General features: G+C 28.8%; 1 protein-coding gene across 24 annotated transcripts in view; it reads right to left on the bottom strand.

The window, feature by feature from the left end:
* Positions 1–26,815, bottom strand: part of LOC103574021 (MAP7 domain-containing protein 2) — a 129,154-nt gene that overhangs the window by 11,522 nt on the left and 90,817 nt on the right. For 21 of the 24 annotated variants that reach the window (XM_008553349.3, XM_053740793.1, XM_053740796.1 and 18 more), the window contains 5 exons: positions 9,286–9,354; positions 3,760–3,825; positions 3,171–3,360; positions 2,518–2,864; positions 786–968 (listed from right to left, as the gene is read on the bottom strand). In XM_008553349.3, coding sequence (XP_008551571.1) covers positions 786–968; positions 2,518–2,864; positions 3,171–3,360; positions 3,760–3,825; positions 9,286–9,354 — 855 coding nt within the window. The remainder of the gene's footprint in view (positions 1–785; positions 969–2,517; positions 2,865–3,170; positions 3,361–3,759; positions 3,826–9,285; positions 9,355–26,815) is intronic. The other 3 variants (XM_053740798.1, XM_008553343.3, XM_008553353.3) reach the window with 2 other exon arrangements.

Genomic DNA, 26,815 nt, shown 5'->3' with positions numbered 1-26,815 from the left:
GTACATTTAACTAAACAGATATTTTTTTTTTATTTTTTTAAGGCCGTTTTTTTTTATAATTATGCAATAGGTTTTGTTTTATTTTTATTTATTATTTTTTTTATTTATTATTTTGCTAATTCCGGGACTCCGAGTGTATTCGGATTTAAATAAAATCCGAATTCACTCTAAATGTTTTAGTGTGAAAAAAATTAAAAAAGACATTTTATAGTAAAAAAATAAACAGAACCATAAAATTGCATAATTATCAAAATTTGTGATGGCCACAAAAAATATATTTCATTATTTAACATAAGGAGAGGAATAAAATATAGGATACAACACAAGAGATTTAAATAATAATAACAAAGAGCTAAAATGCATGGAAAAAAATTATTTCGAACTTAATATAGTCGACATTGAAACGGGTGAAGACAGCAAAAAAAGACATGCTCTGCAGGCAACGATAACACAAAACATTTTGCATAAAACAGTTAGGAAAAAATTTCTTCAATGCAAAAAAATGCTAACGAATGAATAAAAAAACTGTGAGTGATGTGTTTATCTTTTTTTTATGGTGTTTACTCTGAAAGTGATTAATGTTTTTTTGGAAATGGGCGTGAGTGCATGCTTACGAAGGATTAGGTAACAAACAAAATAGAAAAAAAAAAAGAAAAAAAAACTGATGGAAAAAAGACGTGGCGGTTGTATTCCCGGATGCATCAGGCTCCCTCCTCCTCCGTAAAAATTCTTTATCTGAATTTTTTTGATAAATTTTTTTCTCTTTTTGTGCGCTTGGAACTCACCACTGACCGCCTGCTGGACTGTCGCACGTCTAGTGTCACTATCCGACTTATCATCGATGGCAAAGATGTCGGTTGTGGGAGGCAGCGAGAGGCTGGCTCTCTTATTTTTCACATGGGTTAGACAGGGATCAGGACTAGAATTCCAATTAAACACTTCGTACATAGACGAGGACATTCTCATATCTGGAAAAAAATCATCCAACCAAAATCCTTAGCTCTCTTTATTTCTTCACTCGATTTTTCCCTCAGGAATTTATTATTTTTAAAATTTCAAATATAAATCTTTACAGGCCGAGTTATTTACTCATTATTGTTATTATTTTTTTCTTTTTTCTTTTTTTAAATACTGTACATTTAAAGAAAAATTTAAATGACAATGGAGTATGAGGATGGAGTGACATGTGTGTGCATCGATGCGCAACTAAAGGAAGCAAAGAGAGGACTAAAGAGTGCATGTGAAGGAAACTTAACTTGGTACATGTCGTTATACTCTTGAATAAATAAAATAAATTATTTTTTCTATGATACTGAAATTAGCCGACGTCTAATAATTTTTGAATTTTTTTTAAAACGATAAATTTAAAAAAAAAAAAAAATATTTTAAAAAATTGCACTTGTAGTTTTTTTAATTTTCTACATGTGCATATTTTTAGTTTTTTTTTTTTTTAATTTATTTGTTGAAAAAAAAAGACCGAAAATTTTTAATTGTCCTCTAACTTCAGAATCATATTTTTTTCTGTATAAAAAAAATAAATTTTTAAATAAAATAAATGTCAATAATTACTCGAGGAATAATAAATAAAAATAAATAATGGGGATTAAACATTAACATCTAGTGTAAATTCATGCCTATGACATTGACTTTTTTTTGATAAAAAAAAAAAAAAAAATAAATTTAATTTTAGTGATATTACTCTGAGCCGAATTTACAACGAAATAATTTTATTGATTTATTTGAATAAATAATTTTATTTACTTTAACTTCTCTTTGTGTCTAACGAAAAGGAAATGATCGTCTAGCTTACATCAACTACTTGCAAAGCATTACTATCACTTGAGAATCGTACCTGTCGTGATGCCGGACATCCGGTTCTCTACGACGTTAGTTGTCGATTGTAATACGTTATTTACGATTCAAGTTTTTCAGGAAAAAACAAAGTTAAAACAAAATTATAATGATTATAGATGTCATTAAAACATTGAAACAAATTTTTAAAAAAATAAAATCGTTTACAAGTTTTATCAGAGTTAATTTAGTTTTTTTGGACTATTGATTTTTTATTTGTTTGTCGTAAAACTTTTTTTTTTCGTCCATAAAAAGTTTGTGGGGTAAAAAACGTTTAAAATCAATAGTACGGGTGATAAAGGTTGAAAATAAAAAAAATTTCGTAAAAATTTATCTGCATTGGAAATATTAAAAAAAAAAAAAGCCTGTTGTACTTGAACCGTAAAAATCTTAAGTTAATAAATAAAAAGTTTATTGTTTGTGAATAAAAACTTAAACTAATAACTAGAGAACAAAAAGCTTTAAGAATTTATTAACAAAAGATCTTAATTGCTGAAGAATAATAAACTATTAATGATCCCCGACCTTCACCGAAGTTTCTGCAGAGTAGAAGTGTCCTAAATTCGGCCCAGCAGCAAAGGCTCAAGATAAAACTTTTTCTACTCCGTCATATTTAATTTAATAAAAAAAACTATAAAGTTAAGTATCAAGTGATGAGTGTATCACCTTCGCCGGGTTTACGATCCAGTCCACCAGCGGATGTAGCGCGTTTTTTGCTTCCATCCAGTTCGCGTTCAGAGGATCTCCTGGTGAGTGGTTGAGCTGCTGGGAACATCATTACGTTGGTGGTTGATGTTGCTCTACGTGTTGCCCAGTATGATGAGCCGCCGGTGTCCGCGGGTTCGAGCATACGCGGTGTCGAGCTACCGAATGCAAATACAATATGTGATCTTTCATTTTTTTTCTTGGCTTCGATTCGTGCTTCGCGTTCTTGATTTTTACGTAGAATTGCCTCACGCCGTTCTCTCTCTGCTTCCCATATCATGCGTTTTCTTTCCTCCACTTGAGTTCGTCTATCAATTAATTATTTGTTTATTTATTTATCATATATCATAAATATATGTATGACATTGACAGGAAGTCGACAGTAAGAAAATGTTTATTCTCAAACACATTTTTAGTTTTGCAACAGCATTGTATGATTCTGCACTAATTCTAACATATGTTTATTTTCTAGATGACTGATGGTCAAATAATTGACCAAAGAAATGAACATTTTATTCTGTCCTCGTTCCTGTTAATGTCTGTATTTATTTTTTTAACTCCATTTTAAAAATACAGTTAATTATCACTAATTGATAATAAAAAACTGAAATTACCTATCGTTATCTCTCAATCTAAGCTCATCGATGCGTCTTCTCCGTTCTTCATCACGTTGCTCGCGGAATTTTTGAGCAGAAAGTGCTTGTTGCTTCAATTCCTCAAGCTTTCTTTGACGTTCCTCATTTTGCCTTTCACGCACAAGCTTTGCCCTGTCCAGGTCTTTTAAACTTCCAGTTGACTCTCGTCCTGTAACAGCGTCCATACAAACTTTGTTAGTTTATAACAAGATATAACTCTCTATAAACAACATATAATACATATAATAAATAAATATATATATATATATATATATATATATATATATATATATATATATATTATATAGAGAGTTCATAAGTGCACTTTGTATTTAAGTACGTCAAGCACTTCCGACGTCTTCTTGACGCATGAAAGATACAATGTTAGTGAAAAAAAGAGTGATAGTAAAATATGTTAAGTGAAAGGACAGTTGAATAAATGCACTAAATAAATTTAAATAATAAAAATAAAATAATAAGAAAGTTTAATTTTTAATTTATATTCTATATATGTTTAATGTTAATTTATTTTTTTTTTATATATATATTATTTTTATTTGTTTTATACCTTGCTTGCCATTCTCATGGTCACCATCTAGGGAGTCTTCGTCGTAGAGACTCCGACGCTTTGAATCTGTCGATTTTTTTTTTAAATTAATGATTGATGATACATTTAAATGACATAAAAAATAAATGATCGATACAGTATGATTTATTATGGTAGGTAAAAGTATATATATGAAAAATAATATTTATGAGGGTTAACTCAAAATCAGCCATAGCATGTTAGTAAAAATATTTTATTATAAAAAATATTAATTCTGTAAAATCAAGGATTCGTTTGATCGGATTATTGATCAACTTATTTAAAGTAGAAAAAAAAATTTAATTCCTGAAGAATAAATTTTTGAGCCCACAAACAAAGAGTCTGTATAATGATATTTGTTAGTGCGAAGGCTACTGAAATTCAACAGACTATTCAGCGTACATTTGTTCAATGAATGCTAGTTACGTCACTCTGTACGTGAGTTTCGTGTAGTATGTGGTTTTACTTTTAAATTAAACATGATCAACTTCTCTTCACTGCCTGTATCTACACCACAATGGATCAACTCTATATTTATTTTTATATATATTTTTTTTTTATACAGATACAAACATACTGGTAATTATTTTCATACATTCATTTAATCATTTTTTAAATAATTAAAAATTAGTTTTTTTTTATTTTCAAAATTATTTCAGCAAAAATAACACAACATGCAAAAAAAATTTTATTCTGAGTTAGCAGATAATTAATAATTTTTGATTTTTTTTTAAACAATTTAATTAAAAAAAAAAAAAAAAAACTAAAAAAATGCACATGTAGGAAATTAAAAAAACTACAGGAGCAATTTTTAAAAATATTTTTTTTTTAAATTTATCGTTTTTAAAAAAATTCAAAAATTATTGAAATGGCAGCTAATTTCAGAATAGTAAAAGAATCTTCAGCTTCAAAAAATTTTAATTAGAAAAATCTGCAATTAATTATTCAAATATTTTTTGTCACAAATTTTACCTGATGTACTTAGCGAGTCTTCATCATGTCCAATATTAGCAAACCAATGAATCGTTTGTTCTAAGAAAAATTAATTATAAAACTAATTCACATTTAATTTTATAATAAATATATGGCTATTATCAAGTACTAGGTAATTGTATCAGTGTCAAATCTCTTAAATAGTTACACATGTATTTGTTGAGAAATTTATTTCCGCTGGTTGGTTACAACTGTCAAAAGCAAAACTTCCTTTTATTTTGTGTACATGGCTTTTGTGCCACCCACTGTTTTATATACTTTATAATAGACTTAACTTTAGTGGGTGAAAAGTAAAAGACGTCAGTTTTAGTAATTGAATGTGTCATTAATAATGACAATCTGTAATTAGCAGTGCACTCATATCCAGCTTTACTGCATGATAAATTGTTCTATCTGATCCTCAGTTTATTTTATTTCCTATTCTGAAGCATCTGATCTCTTTGATGTTCCATAAAATATTTTTTAAATTAAATGAAAATATTTATTGATTAAAAAATCTATAAATTTAATTAATTTTGCTGTTAATGAAATTTAAATTACCAATGGTTTTAATTAATGAATTTATCGTACAAATAAAATTGTAGCTTCGTTCTAATTAAGAATAATTGATAAAAATAAATTTTTTTGTAGGAATTATTTGATAAAAAATTTGTCATAAAGTTTTAAATAAAATAAATATGTAATTTAATTCAAAAAAATATTTTGAATTTGACGAGTAGTTGATTGAAATAATAATTAAATTTTTTTAATTAAAAACTAAAATAAATTCAAGTTATTGCGGATGATGTAAATATTCATACTTGAGAATAGTGATACATGTATGTATCCATATATATTTTTTGACGGGAGTGATTAATCAGCGAAATGTCAATTACGAGTACTTGAAATGTGTTCGACAATTCGATTTTCACGGTATATGCCATAACAACAAGTAAATAAAACCAGAAGTAGAGAAGGACGAAAGCTTCAAGTTGAGTGAGAGCAGCAGCTTTATTTCCTGCGTTCTCCCGTGTAAATTCTATCGATATACGATAGATAGACAGAAACATGAAATTGAATTTTGCTGTGAATATCGAATGATCGAGTCCGACAGTTCAGCAGTTTCGTTTTCGCTGAGACAGCTAACGTGATACTTTTTCTTCGGTTAAAAATTTTTTTTTATCTTTTAGTAGCCGTAACAAAAAAAATACTCCTTATTTATTATCATTTTCTTTAAATTTCCCGCTGAAAGTGAAGGATGAATTTGTCGTCGCAATTTTTTAAAAATTTCCACGGGTTCTTTTTCTTTTATTTTTTCCTCCACATGTTCATTATTCTTATTAGGATTTCTAAAGTAGGTCAGTAAGACAATAGAAAAATGTCTCCAGTCGAAACTTTTGTGTTGGTTTTGTTTCTATTTTTTTTTTCTCGTTACTTTTTTAATTGACGTTTTTTTTTTTTTAATTTTTTACTTTATCAAATTATATGTTTTTTTTTGTTTAGATTAATTATCACCTGGTCTTGATTACTTTTTAAATATTTAAATATGTATTGTAGTAATTAAAATATTTTGATGTTTATTTAGTTATTTTTTGACGATGCCAAAAAATTAATTAAGTTATTTATCGATTTTTTTGTTTACGTAAATGAAAATAAATTTGAAATTTTTTTCCACGGAGTTGTCTGCGGTTATTTTTATTCTTTACCCCAATTGGAAAGTTATTTGAGGGGCTTAATGTTGGTAAAAATATTCCGTTCAAAAGAATTTTAACGAAGTGATTTAAATACGAAATATTTTTTATACACAATGTTGATACAAGTAAAGAAGATAAATTAACATTGAAGGAGCTAAAGAATAGGCCAAGTATAAATTTATTTAAATCTTGTATTTAATTTATTAAATTTTTCGTCCGAAAATAAATACAAACAAAATAATCCATTTTCTCACTAGGGTTTTTAGTTTCCGCAACAGTGTGAGATAAAAACGAACCGAGATCTGATTCTGACCCAAGAGATATATATTGCAGAGTATATGTAGGCGTTTATCGTATTTTATCGAATGTCTATCGTCGAGAACACTTGAAATCGTGGTGTAGTACAACTAGCGACCAGAAACCACATCTTTACTTTTTTCATTTTATATTTTTTTTTTTTTTATTCTTTTTATTTATCTCTTTGTTACAGATAGGATAGAATTCACTTGCTGTACCCTCGAGATTTACTGACAGTAACATTAAAATCGATGGAAACTATTCGTCTCCTTGTAAACCCTTCGGGATTCAGTATTATCCATTTTTTAAAAAATAAATAAAATTCTATATGCTGTGAATAAATATTTATATTTCCACTATTCGTCATCGCTGAAGTAATTTACTATTTCTTCAAATTTGATCCCCGTGTTCATATTTTTACGTGAATTTTTCTTACATGAAAAATTTCATAAAAATATTTAAATTGCATACAATTTTTTAAATTTCCTATTATTATTATTATTATTATTATTATTATTATTTTTTTTTTTTTTTTTTTTTTGTGTTGATGCTGCAGCCTACGCTGTAATTATTAAAACTTGTGTTGTCATAAATACAGTATAATCTAGAGCAATTCATTATACAGTTTAAAATGTAATGTGCACTACCGCGAAAATAATGTGATTGTTAATTTCGGGCTCGAAACGAGGTGTTGCAGCGCGAAGCGGTAATAAATGCTTAGATATACACGGAAAATATGAGACAAATTTTTTCATTTCATTTTTTTTTTTTCGTAATCAATTTTTCTATTTTGTTAAGAAATTTTTTCTTAATAATTTGAAAATTTGCTTAGATTTCGGTGACCTTTATTATTAAATATAAAAAAAAGTATCAACGAGGCTCATAAAAAATTGTTGTTATTTATATTGATGTTTCATTGAAAATTAATGAAGAGATTGTCAAAAATTCAATTTATAAAATTATTTAATGATGCAGTAATAGAAAGATTTTAAATTATAATTAAATATTTGTCTGTAAATAAAATACAAGTTGAGCAGTTTTATTTATATTTTTAGAGTGTGTACTTATATTATGTGTAAGTAACAATAAAAAGAGAAAATAATACATATGTGAACTTGAAAACAGATAAAAGAAATTGTGAACATAAGGACACGACGAAAGTTATATATTTATATGATCTCTTGGAAAAATACTAGATCAATGTTTGGTATTGTTCGATGCGGGCTTCACCTTTCACTATCGTCTATATTTGTCAACTATTGCAAAAACTTATGGTTTTAAAGTTTTATCTACTAAAACCCATAAATATTTAAACTTAAAAATAACAAACTAAATATTTATAATTTAAATTACATGAACTGCAAAAAATGATTTCTTGCCTCAATAAAATTTTTCTTCGTCTCAAGAAATTTTTGCATTATGAGGTGAGAAAAAATTTTCTTCAAGCATAAAAGATTTTTTCTAATCCTAAGAAAAATTGTTTCTATTTAAAAATTCAAAATATTCTGGCGCGAAGAAATTTTTTTTTATGTATGGGAAAAAATTGTGGTTGCTACAACAGCAGCTGTAGTTGTTACTACCTTGCAGTAAATAAATGCCATCCTCAACTTGGAAAAACCCTCAACTAGACGTGTAGTAACACCAACTACAGCCATCAATGTTTACTACAATATTGTGATTGGGAGATAAGGGCCACATTTTTTTTGTGTACTTAAAACTTACGAAACCAATAACTTTTTTTCAACTACAACAGATATACCCGCGTAAAAGTTTATAAAAGTTTATAAATATACATCACAACAAATTATCTACAAAAATTTTTTTTTAATTAAACTTTTGAAATGAGATTATGAAAAATTTTCCGATGAGAAAATCGGAAATTTCAAATCAAAGAAAAAAAGTAAATGTATTGATAAGATTTGATTGAGTTTAACAACAAAAGTCGTAAGGTAAATTTTATTTATCAAAAGCATTTTCTGAAATACAATTTAAAAAAAAAAATAGTGAGCGACCTCGCACGTACAATTCAAATGGTTTTTGTGGCGTCAATAGTAACAACGTCTATTAAAGTTGCCACTGAAAACAACAAAAAAAGTACTCGAGTAAATTGAACTGAGGTATTATTTCAGGTGAGAAAAATTTTAAGCAATCTAAGCTCTGATTTTACTCATATCACGTACCATTATATTTATTATTTTTATAAAACTTTTGAATCTTGTAGAATTAAATATCAAGCTTTGATTTATTTCTATAAATAAAATCAAGGAATATATTTTTAAAAGCTGGTTGATTTTTATAACAAAATTGGCTTGATTTTGAGTTCAAATTAAAAGTAATGATGTTTATTCCCCAAACATTTGCGGAGTGAAACAGTAAAGGAAATGAGCAAATGAATGAATGAATGAGCGAATGAATGTTTTTATTTTTTATTTTAAATTCAGACTTAACTGCAGTGGAATATTTTAATTTACGTAATTAATCTAAAGTAAAATAACCAAGTTGCCGATGTGTAAATTAAATTTTAAGAATATATATTTCCACTTACCTTTCGTGAGAGAGTGGCGATGGTGTGCAGAGCTGGACCTTTGGTTGGATTCCTCAGGAGCGGCTCCGGCTGGAAAAATTAAACAAAATTTATTTATTTTTTTTATACTTAATAATTTATGTAAAAAAAATACTTAAGATTAATTAGTAAAATTACTCTTAATTAATTTATTTTACAGCTTAAAAAAAATTTTTCCAACAGAAAAAATCGAGGTGTAAAATTACTGTAGTTAAAAAAATGGCTTTTTTATTTCGTTGCCTTCGGAAATAAAAATTTTAGTTTTACACACTAACGAGACATCGTTATCGTGGAATCACGTGATGGAATATATGGTCATAGTGGTTTGTAGTATGGGTGATGTGAGAGCAAAGGAGAGTATAAAGTATAGAGCATGTGATGAACAAGGATATTGTAATACGAAACAAGCGATAAAGCTGCAAGTGTTGGCTGGACAATTGCCCGTAACCTTCTCTGATGAGAATGGAAGCACGATAGATCAATATATATATATATATATATATATATATATATATATATATATATAGGGTGCAACATTGATCGGCGAATCTCGAGATGCTGGGCAAGCTAAATGGGCCATAATATCTTTAACATAATCGTGATCACGTCGACACGCGATGAAGGACATGATTTGGTACATGACATTTATCGCGATGACATTCTAATAATTTAAGGCCTGATTATTTGGTGATAACACGGAACTATTATTATAATATAAATTATTATGATTGATGTTATGTTTAATAGTAATGTTGATTTAGATAAGGGCGCAATTAGGATAATTGATATAAATTTTAAATGATATAATAGGTGGCTAATTAATAAAAAATTAAATTGTCAATTGATTGGGTAAAATAATTTAAAACAGTTTTATTAAAATGATGTATTTTTAACGGTAGTTTAAAAAAAATTTTTCAGGGAGCTACTCAAGGATTTCCGGTGGGAAAAATGTAAAATTGAGATTAAAAATCTATCGAGCTGAAGTAAAGTTCGCTATCACGAGTCACTGAAATATATTAGGGTACAGCTGGAGACCAAGCGTAAGTTTCGATATTTGTACGACGGGAAAATGAATGTAAAAAGCACTGAGGGAAGAGGTAAGAGGTAAAGGCAAGGTTTGAGACATCTAGACATGTTCGGTTTATCGAGAGTATTCGCATGCTTGCATTTAATCTAGAATAGCTTGGATATATATATATATATATATATATATATATATATATATATATATATATATATATATATATATATATATATATATATAGCTTGTAGTGTGAGAGTAGAGGAGTTGGAGCGAATAAGGATGCAAAGATTGTGCATGCATATCCATACAGGTGCCTTGGAGGATAAGTAATTTCACAGAAGCAAGTTAATACAGTATATATATGTATATATATACATACATATATGCTACGAAAGATATTAGTTATTCTGAGATGAAGTTACTAAATTAAGTCACGATTATTAATTTTGCTTTTACACTGTTATGAATATACTTAATATTTTTTTTATAAATATATGTATACATTGTAAAAAACTTGCGGAGTGAGTTTTATTCAACCCCCTTGGAGTGCAATTCACTCTAAAGGGGAGTATTTTAATATTAAAACTCCGGTTCGGAATAAAATTCACTTTTAAAGGGAGTATTTTAATTTAAAAATTCAAAATCGGAGTGAATGCGGATTTAAATAAAATCTAGTTCCCTCCAATAAAAAAACTCCCCCTTTACTCTGTATACGGAGTGATTTTTTCTAAGACTCCGGAACTCTGGTGACGGAGTGAATTCGGATTTAAATAAAATAAAATTCATAATCACTCTGAATTGTCTCCGAATTTTTCATAGTCTAATTATTTATTTATTAATTTAAAAAACTCAACTTGTATGAACTTTTATTCAATTTTTTGTTCGATTGTCAAGATTTTAAAATTAAAATCCTTATTAAGAAATGAAAACTCGATTGTTTGCAAAAGTGTTTGTTGAATATCAAATAAGAATATTTAAAATAAAAATTTTCTGAGTAAAAATTCTCGTGGATTAAGTGGATGAAAAATATTTAAAAGCTTGACATTTGAGTACACACTTTTGTCCACCGGTTTAAAGAGTAAAAGAAAACTTTCCTTCAACTAGAGTTACCGAGTAATTAACGATGTTTAAAAAACCCTGTGCTGGATCATAACGATGACGAAAAATTTATTATTATTATTATTTTTTTATAAACTTTTTTTATGTTTCGACCTTTTAATAATCTTGGGAGGTGGGTACAAAACAGTTTTATCGCTACACGTTTTTCGTCTCATTATCCTTGAGATCGTTTCCACGAGGAGAGACGGTGACGTTGTTTATATTGCTACTTGTGTTAGTGGCATTACTTTAACAGAATACATAACATCTAAAGAACAGACGAGTTGTGTAATTGTGCTGAAACTTTGTTTTTTACGAAAAAAACTTTTCGAATTTCGGATGACGGGATAAAAGCTTAAACTAAACCAAAAAGAATTTAACCTGCTCGACATCGACATCAGACGAATATGTCGTCGAAGAGAGTGCAGTTATAAAGTTTATTACTTTATTTTTACCAGGTCGTAAAATTCAAATGAGATTAAAAATTGTTTTAAATTTCAGAGATAAAAATTTTTTATTTCACATTCTTTTAATTTATTCAAACGACCAACAAAAATTTTTATACTTTTTTTATTTACAAATAAATCTAGCCGGTCCCTAACTCGTATTTTAACGATTCGAGGCTAAATCCAACGCGACAATTCGTCACGTTCGGGAAATTGCTCGGTAAATAGTCAGGCGTTGCCCCAAGAGGTAGGACCGAAGTTTTAACACGCGATAATACAATTATACGGCTGTTCAATGTAAACAAATAAATTCTCAATTTGTTTTAATAAGTTAATTAAAAATAATAATATCGATAATTTTAATTGATAAGATAAAAATTTAATTAATAAACTAATATAAATGTCTAATAAATTTTACAATTGATTGCTTGGATTTTATTGAAAACAATTATCGTTATTATGCATTAAATATATTTTAATAATTTTTTATTTTATTCTCTATTGGCAAGCATCCAATCGAATGTTTTTTATTTTTATTTTTATTATTATTGTTTTTTTTTTTTTTTTTTTTTGTTCCGATATACATAAATGGGTTTTGAATTTCCAGTGAACATATTTCCAATTATTTTGATTAATCTTTTCAGTAAACATTGGAAATAAGTTTCGTTTTTTTTTTATATTTATATTTCGAACATTAATTCAACAAGCGAATAATAAAATTTTTATTTTGAAATTTTAATGAAATATTTAACAATTTTATGCGAAAATTTAAATAAAAATATTTTATTAAATAATCAAATTTATAAATCGCGTTTCGGCGCATCCTGGCAGAAGACGTTGATGTAAAGGCATAAGGGCATACATTTTTCTTTTCCAAATGATATGTTTTTCTTTCAAAATTCTAAGTTTATCCATTTGGAATTTTTTTTTTTTAAGCCCTTATAGTTCACGGTCTTTATTCCGAAAGTCTTAAGGGCGTATAAGTTTTTTTTTTCTCAAATCATTCTAAGTTCACATCTAAAAGAAGTAAAATAAAAAAAAAAAATTTTTTTTTCGATATTGAGTTTTTTCAAAATTAAAAAAAAAAACTCAAAAAAGAAATTACAAATTTTTTTTCTTAAGTCAGTTCTATTTTATCCTGTAGAAATTTAAAAATGGATGAATACAACTTTTTTTTCGTTTTGGATTTTATTTATCCGCCTGTGGTATTTGCAGCGCGAAATGTTAAAAAAATTTTTTGAAATTTTAAAATATATATTTCATGAATATGTATCTAAGGCATCCTTAATATGTCTAACTTTATAACATCGCGAAAACAGAAATAGTTAACGTCAAACTCGATCTCGTCTAGTCTAACCGAGCCTGGGTTCAACCTCAAGAACCCTCTTCTTGCAGAAAGGGGAATTAGTTAACGTCCAAACAAGTATTACCATTAATTATCTATTCAAATTTGTTGAATACTCAATTAAGTGTAAATTGAAGTTTAATGTCAAGTTGGATTAATCTGATCTCGCTTTATTGAAATATGGATAAGGACTAAGACTGAAATCTCTATAAGCTTTTTAATTTTTCAATATTTCAATTGGCCAATTAATATATTTCTAATTAAAAGATGTTATAAAATATTCACAATAATTAACAAACTTTATAAGTACTCATTATTTATATAAATATTTAGTTTCCGGTAAATAATAATTACGAATGAAGATTTTAATTTTGAAAATTAAATTTTTGAGGGAGAGATTTATGAGAATGGTATTAAATAAAATGATTTTCAGAGTATTAAAATTAAGGTGATTAGAAAAAAAATAGGTAATTGTGATAAAAGTTTCGCAAAATATGAGTATCAAATTAATGAAAAAATGATAGCTCATAAATTTCGGATGATTAAATCAATAGAGGCTTAAATTTCATATAATAAAGTTTTATGCACTAATAGCATAAGCCGGGTCATCAAAAGTTATTGGTCTTTTTATATTTATTTTCCAAAAAATGTGATATTCTATTCTATAATTATTAAAATAAATCTCTATACACAGAGAAAAAATTATGGTAACAGTTACAATATATTGTGGGAATGGTTCCCATACTGCATGGTAACCGGTTTTTTTGAAATGTTGATTATAGGAACGGCACCCATATATATTATGGTAATCATTCCTATAATTATGGGTGTAATTCCCATATGGTACTGGAATAGTTCCTATGGAATCATGGTAATCGTTACCATAAACTTTTATAATGGTTCCCATAATATTATAAAAATTATTGCCATGATATTATGGTAACCATTACCATAATATCATGGTTATGTCTACAATAATATTATAGAAATAGTTACCATAATATATAGGGCTTATTCCCATATACACTTAGGAACCATTACAATGTGGTTATAGGATCGGTTACTATTTGCTTGTGGGAACTATTCCTATGAGTATGGTAATCATTACCATGATTCTTTCACATGCGATATGGAAACTGTTACCATAATGATAAGAATTGTTCCCATACTTATGGAAACTTTTCCCAGGAAGTATGGGTCTATGTCCCATACTCCCAAGTAATCATTACCATAACGGTATGGGATATTTCATAAACGTACTAGGAACAGTTACCATAATTTTCTCTCCGTGTAGAAAATTTACATTTTTTAATAATCTTAAAAAGACTGTTCAATGTAATTCAGTATTTCATGTAACTTCTGAGCAAGACATGTAATTTTTTTTAATCAATTAAAAAAAAGTATTAAATGTCAAAAAATGAAGCTGTCCACAAATGGTACTTCTACCCTAATTACTTACCGGCTGTTTATTGCTAATTAAGAAATAAGTTAACAACAATTGTTTCGTAAGATCTTTTGTATGTAATACTGAGTACCCGAAATTTTCTATAGGGATTTACATTTACACGGCCGTGTGTTTTAGGGCAAAACAAAGCTTTGAAGTAGACATTGAGGGATAGCTGGTAGACCAACAGATTATATTCTAGTTTAAGTGAGAGAGAGAGACAAGTAATGAAATTCTATTGCGTCATAACTCATGCGACACCACAAATTCACTAGAGGTATCCGAGAATTCAGTATCCCTTGGGGTGAGTTCTGGGGTACATGGCACACAAAACCGATATAACCAACTATTCACTTGTGCACTAAATCCCACAGACTCGTGATATGACACCCGTAATAACATTCAAAATTTTTTTTTAATCAATCATAAAACTTTTCTACACTTGTTCTTTTTGTCAAATTTTTTCCTTTCAGTGGACATTAATTTTTATATTTTCATTTCAATGAAAACTTTTTTAAAAAAAATTATTTAAAATAAATTCTTTTAAAGCTTTTTATACATATATATGTATATTTACTTATTTAACTATATTTTTGCATGTGTAAAATTATATTGATAATTTTCTAAAGTAAATAATGAATAATGAATAAAATATATAAAATGAAATAGTAATTAACGAGTGAGCTTGATTGTGAAGTAGTTATCCGTATGTTTAAAATATCACGCGCGTAAACAAATGTGCATCTAAAGTAGTATTATGTATAAATATAGTGAAATTCAATGGGAAAACAGAAGAGGAATGGAATAGATAGACAGGAGCACGTTTGAACGTAAATGTAAATTGATGACGCAATCGCGTTATATGATAATCCACCAGCTTTCACGTTCACCTTCTACGTTCAGGAATGTTTACTAGTTATCAACAAGACACTGATGGAATTACACTCAGTAGCTTGTTATTAACTATATTCAATCAAAAGTCCATCTAACTGGAAATTTAAATCGATTTTTATTTTTAAAATTATTTTCATAAAACTAATGTTTACATAATTTAACTAACAACGAAAATTTTCCTTTTAATATTATTTTTTTTCTTGGGTTTACAATTTAATTTTCGATAGACATTTTAAGTCTGATTTTAAGTAATTTTGACTACTTATCTTCACTTACTGTAATTTACACTTACACTGTAAAAAATCAGGAGCTAATTCGGAGTGATTATGGATTTTATTTGACCATCTTCACTTCGTCACTCGGAGTTCCGGATTTTTAGAAAAAATTACCCCATAGGTGAAATAAATAGGGAATAATTTCAGAGTGAACTGGATTTTATGTAAATCCGAATTCACTCCGACTTAGAGTTTTAGTATTGAAATAAACTCCCCTTCGAACGGAATTTCACTCCGAGATTAAATAAAAAATCAGAGCAAAGAGATGATTGTAATTTTTGAATATAAATATGAAGAAAATTCCTATGTAATAAAAGAAAATTAACCATTTTTTTCTCCGTATTAATGGACTGTTATTTTTAAAACGGAATATTTTTAAAACGGGTAAAGAGGAATTAAAAACACAATACAATAATGTGAACAATGGGGTGAAACTTATTGTCTCTTTTTCATTGTTAAAGACTTAATCTTCATAAATCCGATAAGCTTGATCTGACTTTGAGTTAACGATCTGAATTATCAGTACGTTCCCATGCATACGCTTTAACACTTTTGTGTATTGTAGTTATGTATGAATTTATTTGTCTAGAAATACAATAAAAATTTTAAGTATAATATTCCCTACAATCCGGAATCCAATAGACGCCTCGGGGTTATTCTGTTTTGTAATATAATCGATTCAAAATGGTCGTGAGAAGAAGAAGAAAATTTACTTGCCACAATAGCGAGACAAATTTCCTCGAGGCAAAAAATTCCTTTAAAGATCACTTGAAGAATAATAAATTTTAGCAGTAAAAGCAATAAAAATATATTCAAGACTAGTAAAATTTACTTAATTAATTTTTTATAAGTTGGGAAAATTTTTTAATGAAATTCCGATAATTTTTTTTTCTTTTTTTTTTATTATTGTTTCTGAAGTTCGGTAAAATTTAGAGTCACGGTTGATTTATTCTCAAGTCAACTTAATATGTACTTGATCACAAGCTTTTCTGCTTCACCAGTGGAAAGTCCGATTGACATTTAGAGTGAATTGAAGACTTTTCTAAGCTACTTTTTTTTCAATACTTATTTTATTTTAAATTTTGCATTTGAATAATGCGATGGTCTACTGAATTAAATAAAAGACGTTGAACAATCCGGTGGTACTTTAAAGAATATTACTATTTCCGAATTGTAAAAAATAACTTTAATTTTGAATTATTTAAAGCAGATACTCGAAAGTTATATTTTTTAAATAAATTTTATTAAATCGTTTTAAATATTTATGAAATTTATTTAAATAAATTTTAAAATTAAAAATTTAAATTTTATTCAAAACTCACTTTTAAAAATTTAAATAAATAAATAAATAAAATTTCAAGTTTTTTTAAATAATTTAAAAATTTAAATTTTTCCCGCCATTTTTTATTGCGATACTTGGATAAAAAAAAAGCGTTGATACGTAATAGAAAAAATAAAAATTTGATTTAATATAAATTGAAACAAAAAATATTTGATAAAAAAAGTATATCATACTTGATATTGAGTATAAGAAATAACCAGAGTAATAAGCTGAAGAAAAAGATTTCTTGAAGAGTTTCTATATGAAGATGAAGAAGAGCAAATTAGATTTGCTTTCGCTTCTATACTATCACCCAGGTTTTGTGTCTCTGCTCTACTCTACTCTGCTTTTAGTGAACTACACTATCATAAATAGTTTTACTATACATAGTAATTCCCTGTATACAATATAATAGCGAATGTTCCCTCATATTTGCCAACCACTCTCTTTGTAACCCTTTCACTATCTGCATAAAACCCTCGCACGTTCTCCATATAACCCTTTAACTCTATTGGATGCTTGAAACCGCGCACCGTACCGACCGGTTTGATGGTTTTGGATTCAGGTCGGACCTAGACATTATCAGTAGACATCAATTTAGACTTAAAAAAATACCTTTACCCGCTCGAACGAGGGTCGTTTTGCTCATTCTCATTTAATTTCTCAACAAACTTTATTAAGTCTAATAAAGTTTGGCTTAATGATAAAGGAAGTTTTCATTAACTACCCCCGACTACTCTAATACAGTTTAAAGTAAAAGCATTTAAAAGTCTTGAGTACCCTCACACTGGGTCTTATAATTCTAACTGATAGATCTTGTCGTCGGGTCTTGTCACAATGGCGGCTCCTATCTTAGACAAGTGGAATTTAATCACTGATTACTCAAGTCCCTTTCTAAATTACTTAGTACTGCAAAAGGCTTTTCAGTCGATACTCTTACACTATGCGACATAGGGAGTGAGTTCCAAGTAATTACGGATTTTATTTAACTTAGAATTTACTCCAGATTTACTCCGCAAATTTTGTTACAGTGTAAGAAATATTTTATCGAATATTATTGGTTGTTAATAAAATGGCGAACGAATAAATTTATTTTAAAAATAAAAATTAAATTTACTATTTATAAAAAGTTATTCTATTTAATTCAAATAATTCTAATAACTCTAAGAGTTTTAAATTAAATTGTCATTTAAATAAACTTGGGGTTTTATTCATAAGGGATTAATTAAGGAAAGTGGTAACTTAAATCCCGGGGATATCATATGGATTATTGACTTTATTAAAAATTTAAATTATCAGCTCCAAACAATAGCAGATATTTTAGTTTAATTCTAAAAGGGGAAAGCCCAGACTTTAGTCAGACATTCTTCTCGGATTACCATAAAATTATTTTGTAAATAAACTCTGTTAAAAAATCGTTAAAATAAAAAAATAAAAAATATTAAAGGGCGCGGTTTTGGCAGTAATATGAACAATAAGTCATGAAAGGTACTTGAGAGCTCTCGTAAATGTGGAATTAAAGCAAGTCAGCGATTTGTGTTTACTAGACACCTTTGGCGAAATTTTCTCATGCCCTTTAGCTTCAGCTTCATATATATACATAACTTTTTATCATCTCTTGTCTCAAGTGAGAGATATCTTTTGTGATATCTTTTATTCGCATATGTATATATATATATAAATATATGTGTAGTGTATTACTACTTTCTAACGCGAGATTTACGACACAGAATTTATTGTCGCTGACTCGAAACATTTTGAGAAATAGACATTTTATTTTTACTTTAACGAAACGATCCGATCGACGCCTCAGAGTCTTTTATAAGTTATTTCAAGTGATCGAAAAAAGTAGGTTAGGAAATTCTATAGATGCCTACAATTTTTCTTCTTTTTATTTTTTTTCAATTGTCCTACATATCCTACTTACTTACTCGCATTTTTATTGAATAAAGGGTTTATACAAAAAGATGAAAAATGACGTTGGATGAGAGGAAGTTGAATAATTTTTATCGATATCATTTCTTCTCAATTTATTTTTCTTTTATAATTTCGTCTCGTCTGCAGATTAATTTATTATAAAAATAAATTTTACAACTGAATTACTAGTCGTAACGATCATCTTCTGATGATTTAGTTAATCTTTTACCTTCATCTCCCGAGGTCGAGGAGTCATCTTGGTCGGTCGACGAGCCCGATGAGTCCCTGCGGTATCTGACGTACTCTCGACGTTGGTATTCATAGCTAATGTTTTGATTTTGGTAATAATATGTTTGGTCTCGATCGCAGGAAACTGATCTACACTCGCGGATCTCGTCCGGGTACGAATTATAGTACCGACGTCTATCGCGTCGCGATTTTCTGCTGAAGTCCGTTGGCATCGCAGCTCGTTTTCTAAAATTGAATTCCGGTTTTATTTTTAAATGAAATTATTCAATTAGATTTTCACAAAAATAAATCTAATTAAATAAAATTCGTTTAAAAAAAAAACCTACTCCACATATTCGACGTTTGATTTCTTGTTAGTGATTTCCCTCGTGTCCGTAACCGAGGATGGATTACTTCCTTGTTGAACATACTGCTGCTGTGATGATTTTGACAGGTTGACAGATGACTCTCCGACTTGGTCGTTGGTACTGTTGACATTTGCCAATTCAATGTTGGCAATAGTTTTTGCTTTTTTAGCTGGTGAGGGCGGCGGTGACGTTGGTGGCGATGAGGTGGGACTTCCTGTGCGACCAGTACTGTAGCAGACAGCGGCCTTCCGGAGAGTCTCCCTGCACAGCTCAGAGAACATTCTGTCTCATCCCCCATGGCCCTTCTCAGGGACCCGGTTGCGATCCACAATCCCTAATCCAATTCAACAATTACCTTCTTTTCTGTCTTCTCTTTCTGTCTCTCTTTTGATATTTACTACTATACTTTTTTTATTTTTTTATTTCCTGCAATTAATCGCTAAACCGAATCCTCCGCCAGCACTACCACCGCCATCAATAATCACAATTGCTCTGCACTTTTTATCTTCAAATTCAACCGTTATCATTTTAACACTCGTTTATACGTTAACTATTACAGTTTTGGTTTTATATTTAAAACTCTGTCAGTGTGTCAGTGTTTGATTAATTCCGCGCTCGACTGTAACGATACCAAATTAATTGGGCACGTTCGATTGATCTTCTATCGGCGGTGATTGTAAAAGCGTGACGGCCTGATTTGCATCAAAACCAAAACTTCTCTAACACTTGGATTCACTTATAAAGTTGTTTAATCAGCGCCTTATTCTGAAGGAAACTATTGCAAAATAATTCTCAGTAGTCAGCACTAGAGTTTGTCTATTCCGGTTTTTTTTTTTTTACTTTATAACCCAATAGTTTATGTTAATTATCCTGTTTATTTACGCGCACAAATTCAAATCCATCAACTATTTGCTCAAGGTCATTTTAATGAAAGGATGGACAGAGTCTTTAATTATTGGCTGTAAGCCAGACAGAAAAATAATATCTGATACATTTTGTGTTAAAAGCTTTTTGTCTGAATGCAAAAAAAAATTCATTTTATCTCTTTGCTACTGAGAAAATTTAAAATTGATAATGCGATTAATTGGTGGAGTTCCGGGTACGTGAAAATTTTATACAAGACTTTGCTAATGTGATTGTTTTAGAAGATAACTTGTGGGTTAAGGATAAGGATGAGAATAAAGATGTAAATCCTCGGTGCGGAGAATGGGTTAATGGATCAGTTGATGGATTAATGGAATAAAATAAAATGGAGTAAAATTTATATCATTGATCTGAGTTAACATTTGCTAAGTTTCCCTGTTAACTTTACTGATGGATTTTGTTTGAGAATTGATGGATAAGCTTTTGGATGCCAGTCAAAATCCATCTGTCTATTGGAACAGTGGCTTTATTTTTATTTATTTAAATGCAGAACTGCTATGCAGTTATCGTGTGCTTTTATTCATAAAAACACGCGAATTATTATTATTTTCAATACTCAAGTGCTGCAAGATTTGATGATGGGGTTTAACTAAAGGAATCACGCGAATTTAAAGCTGTGTTGTGCATATATTTGTGTATGTGGGTTGAATTATATATGATTTATTATTATGAGAATAAAATAATAGTAATAGTAATGTATGACATAAAATTTAGGAAAAAAAAATTAGGAGAAGTAAAGTTGCTTAGTGGAGGTCAAATGCTAAACGATAGGGTTTTACGATGAGAATTTAATGACGATGATCGTTAAGTCCCGAGTGTTTTGTTCCCAGGAACAAGGAGAACTAAAAGGAGACTGAAAGAATGATAGGAACTGGGCTGGAATGGAATTTATTATGGAATGTTGGTGCCATTGTTCACAGACTTTTCTGTTTCAGTATGTACAAGATTATAGAATTATATATGTATATATAAGAGGGAGTATACTTGGAGAAGTGTATGAATATCACTTTTGCGCTGTGAGAAAGCTTTATTATAAATTAATGCTGATTATTGTTATTTAATTTTTTTAATTTTTGGTTCAGTGTCGAGTGGTTCTGCAATTTTCTTAGTGTGTTTTAAATTGAGATTGAGAAGATTACTTGGCAATTTTATAATTACTTTTAAAAGTTTGTAAAAGTGTTGCTATTGATTAGTAAGTAAATTTATATTTTTAAATTAATTGTAGAATTTCAGTTGAAAAAATAATAAAATAAATTTTTATTCAATAAAATTTGTGAAAAAATTTCATGTACTGCAAATATTAGAAGAATTTTTCAAAGTTATTTTATAGGATTTTTCAATATGAAGGCAATGAAGAAGAAAAATGTAAAGGATTTAGAATTTTCCGAACATTTTGTGATAGAAAAGAAAAATTATTTGAGAAAATAAAATATGTATGAAAAAAAATGAAAAAACTTGAGTATCCACAGCAGCGTGTTAAGAAAAAGGCCAAAGGATAACGATCCGTTAGCACTTATGAGTATTTGAATATATATTTTTCACCGTACAAGTGACAAAGTTCAAGGGAACGAGGACACGAGGATTTTTCGTCCTCGTGGTGTTTAAATGCACGTTCTAACCGGGTAAAATGTATGTGTGTATATGTATAGAAAAATACGTATACGATAAGGAGAAAGCCGGTTGGTCTCCGGGCGAGAACTGCTGGAACTGAAAGGGCAAAATCGCGAGAACGTTCAAGAGGACGTGCGCGAATGTCTCGAGAGAGGGATGACTACCAGCAGTCAGAGGAGTATAAATAGGGTGGGAGGACATTCCCACTCTCACGAGCTTTCGCTCTCTCCCTCTATTTCCACCCCTATTCCTCGTGTATCCAGGATCGACGCACGTACCAGGGGTAGTACGTGATATTCTCAAACCACGGAATTCATCATTTCCCATTTTTTTTTTTTTTATTTCTTAAGATATCTTTTAAATATTAAAAGAAATAAGGGCGCAGGTGATGTGTCAGAAAATTTTTTTTTCGTTTAAAAATTTTTTTCGCAATCTTCTGTAATTTTATTTCTATATCTTTGAATATAATAACTCCCAGTATCTCGAAGATAAAAAAAAATCTCTATTTCATGGTAAAAAATGAAAAAAAATTAAATTTAAAATACAAATGGGGGCTGATAATTTTTTCCGTAAGATTTTATTTGAAAAATTCAAATTTTTAAGGGTTGAAAATTTTAAAAAATCATTACTCTGAAGATTTTATAAATTTTTATATAAAACTAGATAATTAACTAATTAACGATATTTAAAAAAATGAAATTACAGATTAAGGTACGCATAAGGGTTAGTACACGAAGACCCGCCATTTTCACAGTTCTCAATCTCCTTCTCTCTCTAGCTCTTTTCTCCCAACATGTTCGCAATGGCGCTGTTGCATCGATCAGTTGCGTCGCCATCACCACATCCTTTTTATCCTCTCACTTATTTTCCGAGTTTGAGTCCTGATAAAATTCACCACTGAAGTCCAGCACACTCGAAATAAATTTCTTTACATCTATTCGCCCATTTCTTTTCATCCCTCGAATACTTTTATTTTATTTCCCATTCTCTGACCTTTTTTTTGAGATCCTACGATATTTCTTCCACGCGGGTGATTGTCCGCAATTTCCCGTAATCAAACTTATAGCCCGCATCCTCCTATTCTCATTGTAGTGGACACAGTAGCCGACTAAGGACAAAGTTATCAAAGATGGACATCAGGTCACGTGGGTCCAATATAATATTGATGACAGTAAATCCTATCGAGCTTTTTTAAGTGGAAATAAAGCCATTGACCTTCAAAAACATATATCATTTTTTTATTTATTTTCAAATAAAACTCCTGACCTAATAACAATTTTTTTTTTCATTTAATCTAGTAGTAAATCCAGATAAAACTGCTTCATTTTATATTTTTATTTTCCTTCATTTTCTGTATAAATTTTTTTTTTTCAGTTTTTCAAAAACTACAGATAAGTTATCGTATATAAAAATCACGTGAAACTATTTTGTGACTCTATTTTCCGTGATGTTTTAGTTTCTCGAGAGAAAGGACTCGCATTTTGAGGGTGAATCCTCAAACACTTTCTTCTAAATCGATACCAACTTTTCCTCAGGGTTTTCACTTTTTTTTTTTTTTTTTTTAATAATCATTTTTTATCCCGCTTTCAGTAAAGAATTTCTAAGTGAAATTATTAAATGTCAAGGACATCTTTTTAATTCAATATGAAAAAAAAAATTTTTAACGACTATGTCATAATATATTTTTCGATATAAAATAAATTGTCATAAGCCATAAGCTTCTTCAAATAAAATAAAATTATAATAAGGGAAAAAGAAAGAAAAATTTACCACGGATTTAAAAAAGAACTCTATCGTAAACCTAATATCCGTTATTATAGTCCTTTTACTGCATTTAACTTCCGACAGTTTCATCGCGTGTTCTCTTGTCACTCGAGCATTGTACTTTACATCATCATGGCGACTACACTATTAGAACATGTACACCGGTACTATGTACAGTACACAGTAGACAGACAAAGAAATAAGAGTACAAGTGTCTAGAGTCTCGTCTACAAACTACAACCATGGATATTCATGTAATGTATCGCTGAGTTTCTCCACCAACGTCATTCCATCAAGAGTTTTAATGGAATTTCTCATTCGGCATTTATTCATTTTTTTTATTATTATCATTATTTTTTTTTTTACAAACTTCGAAATTTGCATCACGATTCGCGAGCTTGTTTCAACTGCATTAAATACTGCTATTGATTCAATTCTTTCTTTCATAAATAAATTTAACTAAAATTTATTCATTTTAATAAGTGGAACTCTTAATATTTCTGTTAACTTAAATAATTGTATGTACTGAGATACTAAATTTTAAATTATTTTTTTAAACTTGTGAAAAATTTTCCAAGTGAAAATAATTAATTTTTTTTTTTAATAAAATATTTTTTTACATGATTTAATTATTTCGGTGTCAAAATTTTTTGATCAATTTTTTATTAGATCATTGGCTGATGTAATTGCGCAGAGTAATGGAGGTTACGAGGGTCGATGAGCATGCTGTGAACTTTTTTTCTGTTTGTTAATAAATTATTACATGCGTGAGTTTAATTAAAAGATAAACTCGAATGTTAAATATTGGGAGTGATCACGGATTTTATTTAAATCCGCATTCACTCTAATTTTGAATTTTAATATTAAAATAAACTTCCTCTTAAGAGTAAATTTTACTCCGAGGTGATTAAATAAATAAATAGCAACCCCTTTTACATTCACTTCGAATTAACCATTTAAATATATATGAATTTCAGTATATATTTAATGTTAAATTCATTTCCCGTAAATACTCGATTATTTAAATATAAATTTCCGCAGATCCTCGCAGTGAATGTGACGTAATTTTTAAAAAAATTAATAAATATCTGAGGAAAAAGGTTCGAACGGGTCACGATTCAACCCTTGTAACTTCATTTTTTTTTAAACCCAACAAAGCTTTTATCTATTCAAGAATTTATGTCAAGGAGTTGCTTTTCTGATCACAGGGAACATCATCTTTGACGCTATCCCTTATTCAATCTCCAAAAGTTTTAATGTAATAAAAAAATTTTAAGATACTTTGGACAAATATTCAAACAAATAAATAAAAAATAATCTTAAATGTCAGAAGAATAACAGCGGAACTTATTTACAATTTATATAAAATATATTTTTTAATTTATGTGCAAATAAAACTGTAAATTTTTTTTTTATTTCAAATATTTTCATATAAATTTATTTTTTGTTCTCAGTGAAGAGTAAACAAAAAAAGTTATATAAATTGACCAATTTGAAATTATTAACATGAATAAGTTGGTGACATAAGAATAGCAATAGCAAAACATAAGTTTTAAAGAATCTACTTGAGATATATAATAGAAGAACTCGAGTGTAGAAGTTAGTAGACGAGATACAGAGAGTATGTAGTATGTAGTAAGTAGTATAGATATAAAAGAGCGGCGTCGTTGAAAAATTTTTCATTGCCCGAATACCCGAATCCCGCGTCTCGACGTGTTTTTACTTGGCACTTGGAAACGAACCAACCTTACATTTCCTATCTGTCGAGTTCGATCCCGGCTCTGGTTATGAAAAAGTAATAAAATAAAAAAAAAAACCAACGCTTACGAGCCAATAGCTGGTTATATATTTTTGGTTATTACCCTTTTTACATAATTCTGTTGTTTATTTTTTTTTTTTCAACATTACTCAATGGAGTATTTAAAATTATGTGACGTAAAAAAACGGGTTCTGTTTCTTATCTGGAAATTTATTAAAATAAAAAAAAAATTAGAACAAAGTGAAATTGGAGCAGCAAAACAGACTCGTAATATTCTAACAATTTTTTTTTTCAAACTTTTTAATATATATAGATGTATACATATTTTTTAATAGAGTGTTTCTGAATACCCTAGAGCAACGAATTAAAAAACTGTCCAATTTAGCGTGGACTATTCGTTCTACTCGACGGATCGGCAAATATTCGTCGACGTGAGGACAATAGAGGGATTATATCGGTATTCTCACATTCATGACGAGAGTTTAGTTCAGGGTGTAAATTTATCTTCACAGAACGTGACACAGTGAATCCGAATATGACTGGCTGCTTTATACGTTATTAATCCATTGGGCTGTCATGAATTTACTATAGAAACATTACTATTCTACTGTATTATGACGGGGTTTAATTTAAAAGCAACTCTACCCTGGATAATTGACAAGTCTTTGGGGTTTTCGTTTTCGCTATCATTTGTAAGCCAGGCAACCCAAAGTTATAAAAGCATTGCTGATTCTAGTACATACTTTACTTTTAAATCCGCTCATTAAAAATTGTTAATTAATAAAAATAATAATAATTCATAATTTTTTGCTCGTTAAAATGAAAAATTATTTTTCCAAGTATTTAATATTTATTTTTTCTCTTTAATTTTTCTCATGAAATAATTATTAATAAATGTCATATTTATTACTTATATTTATATGTATTTGTTTTTGTAAAATAAGTATTTGTAATACTTTTTTTATTGGTATGAAATAAATATATAACTGATGTAAAAAGGAAAACTGTAATATTTACGAGCAGCAAATTCTGCTGAGAGAAGATTACTAAAAGTAAAGAATAATATCGATCATGTTGAAATATACCTTAAAGCG

The sequence above is a fragment of the Microplitis demolitor genome, chromosome 7, assembly GCF_026212275.2.
Source record: "Microplitis demolitor isolate Queensland-Clemson2020A chromosome 7, iyMicDemo2.1a, whole genome shotgun sequence".
NCBI classification, from domain to species: domain Eukaryota; kingdom Metazoa; phylum Arthropoda; class Insecta; order Hymenoptera; family Braconidae; genus Microplitis; species Microplitis demolitor.
Note: the sequence above shows the minus strand (reverse complement) of the source record. Positions and strands in the feature narration are given on the sequence as shown.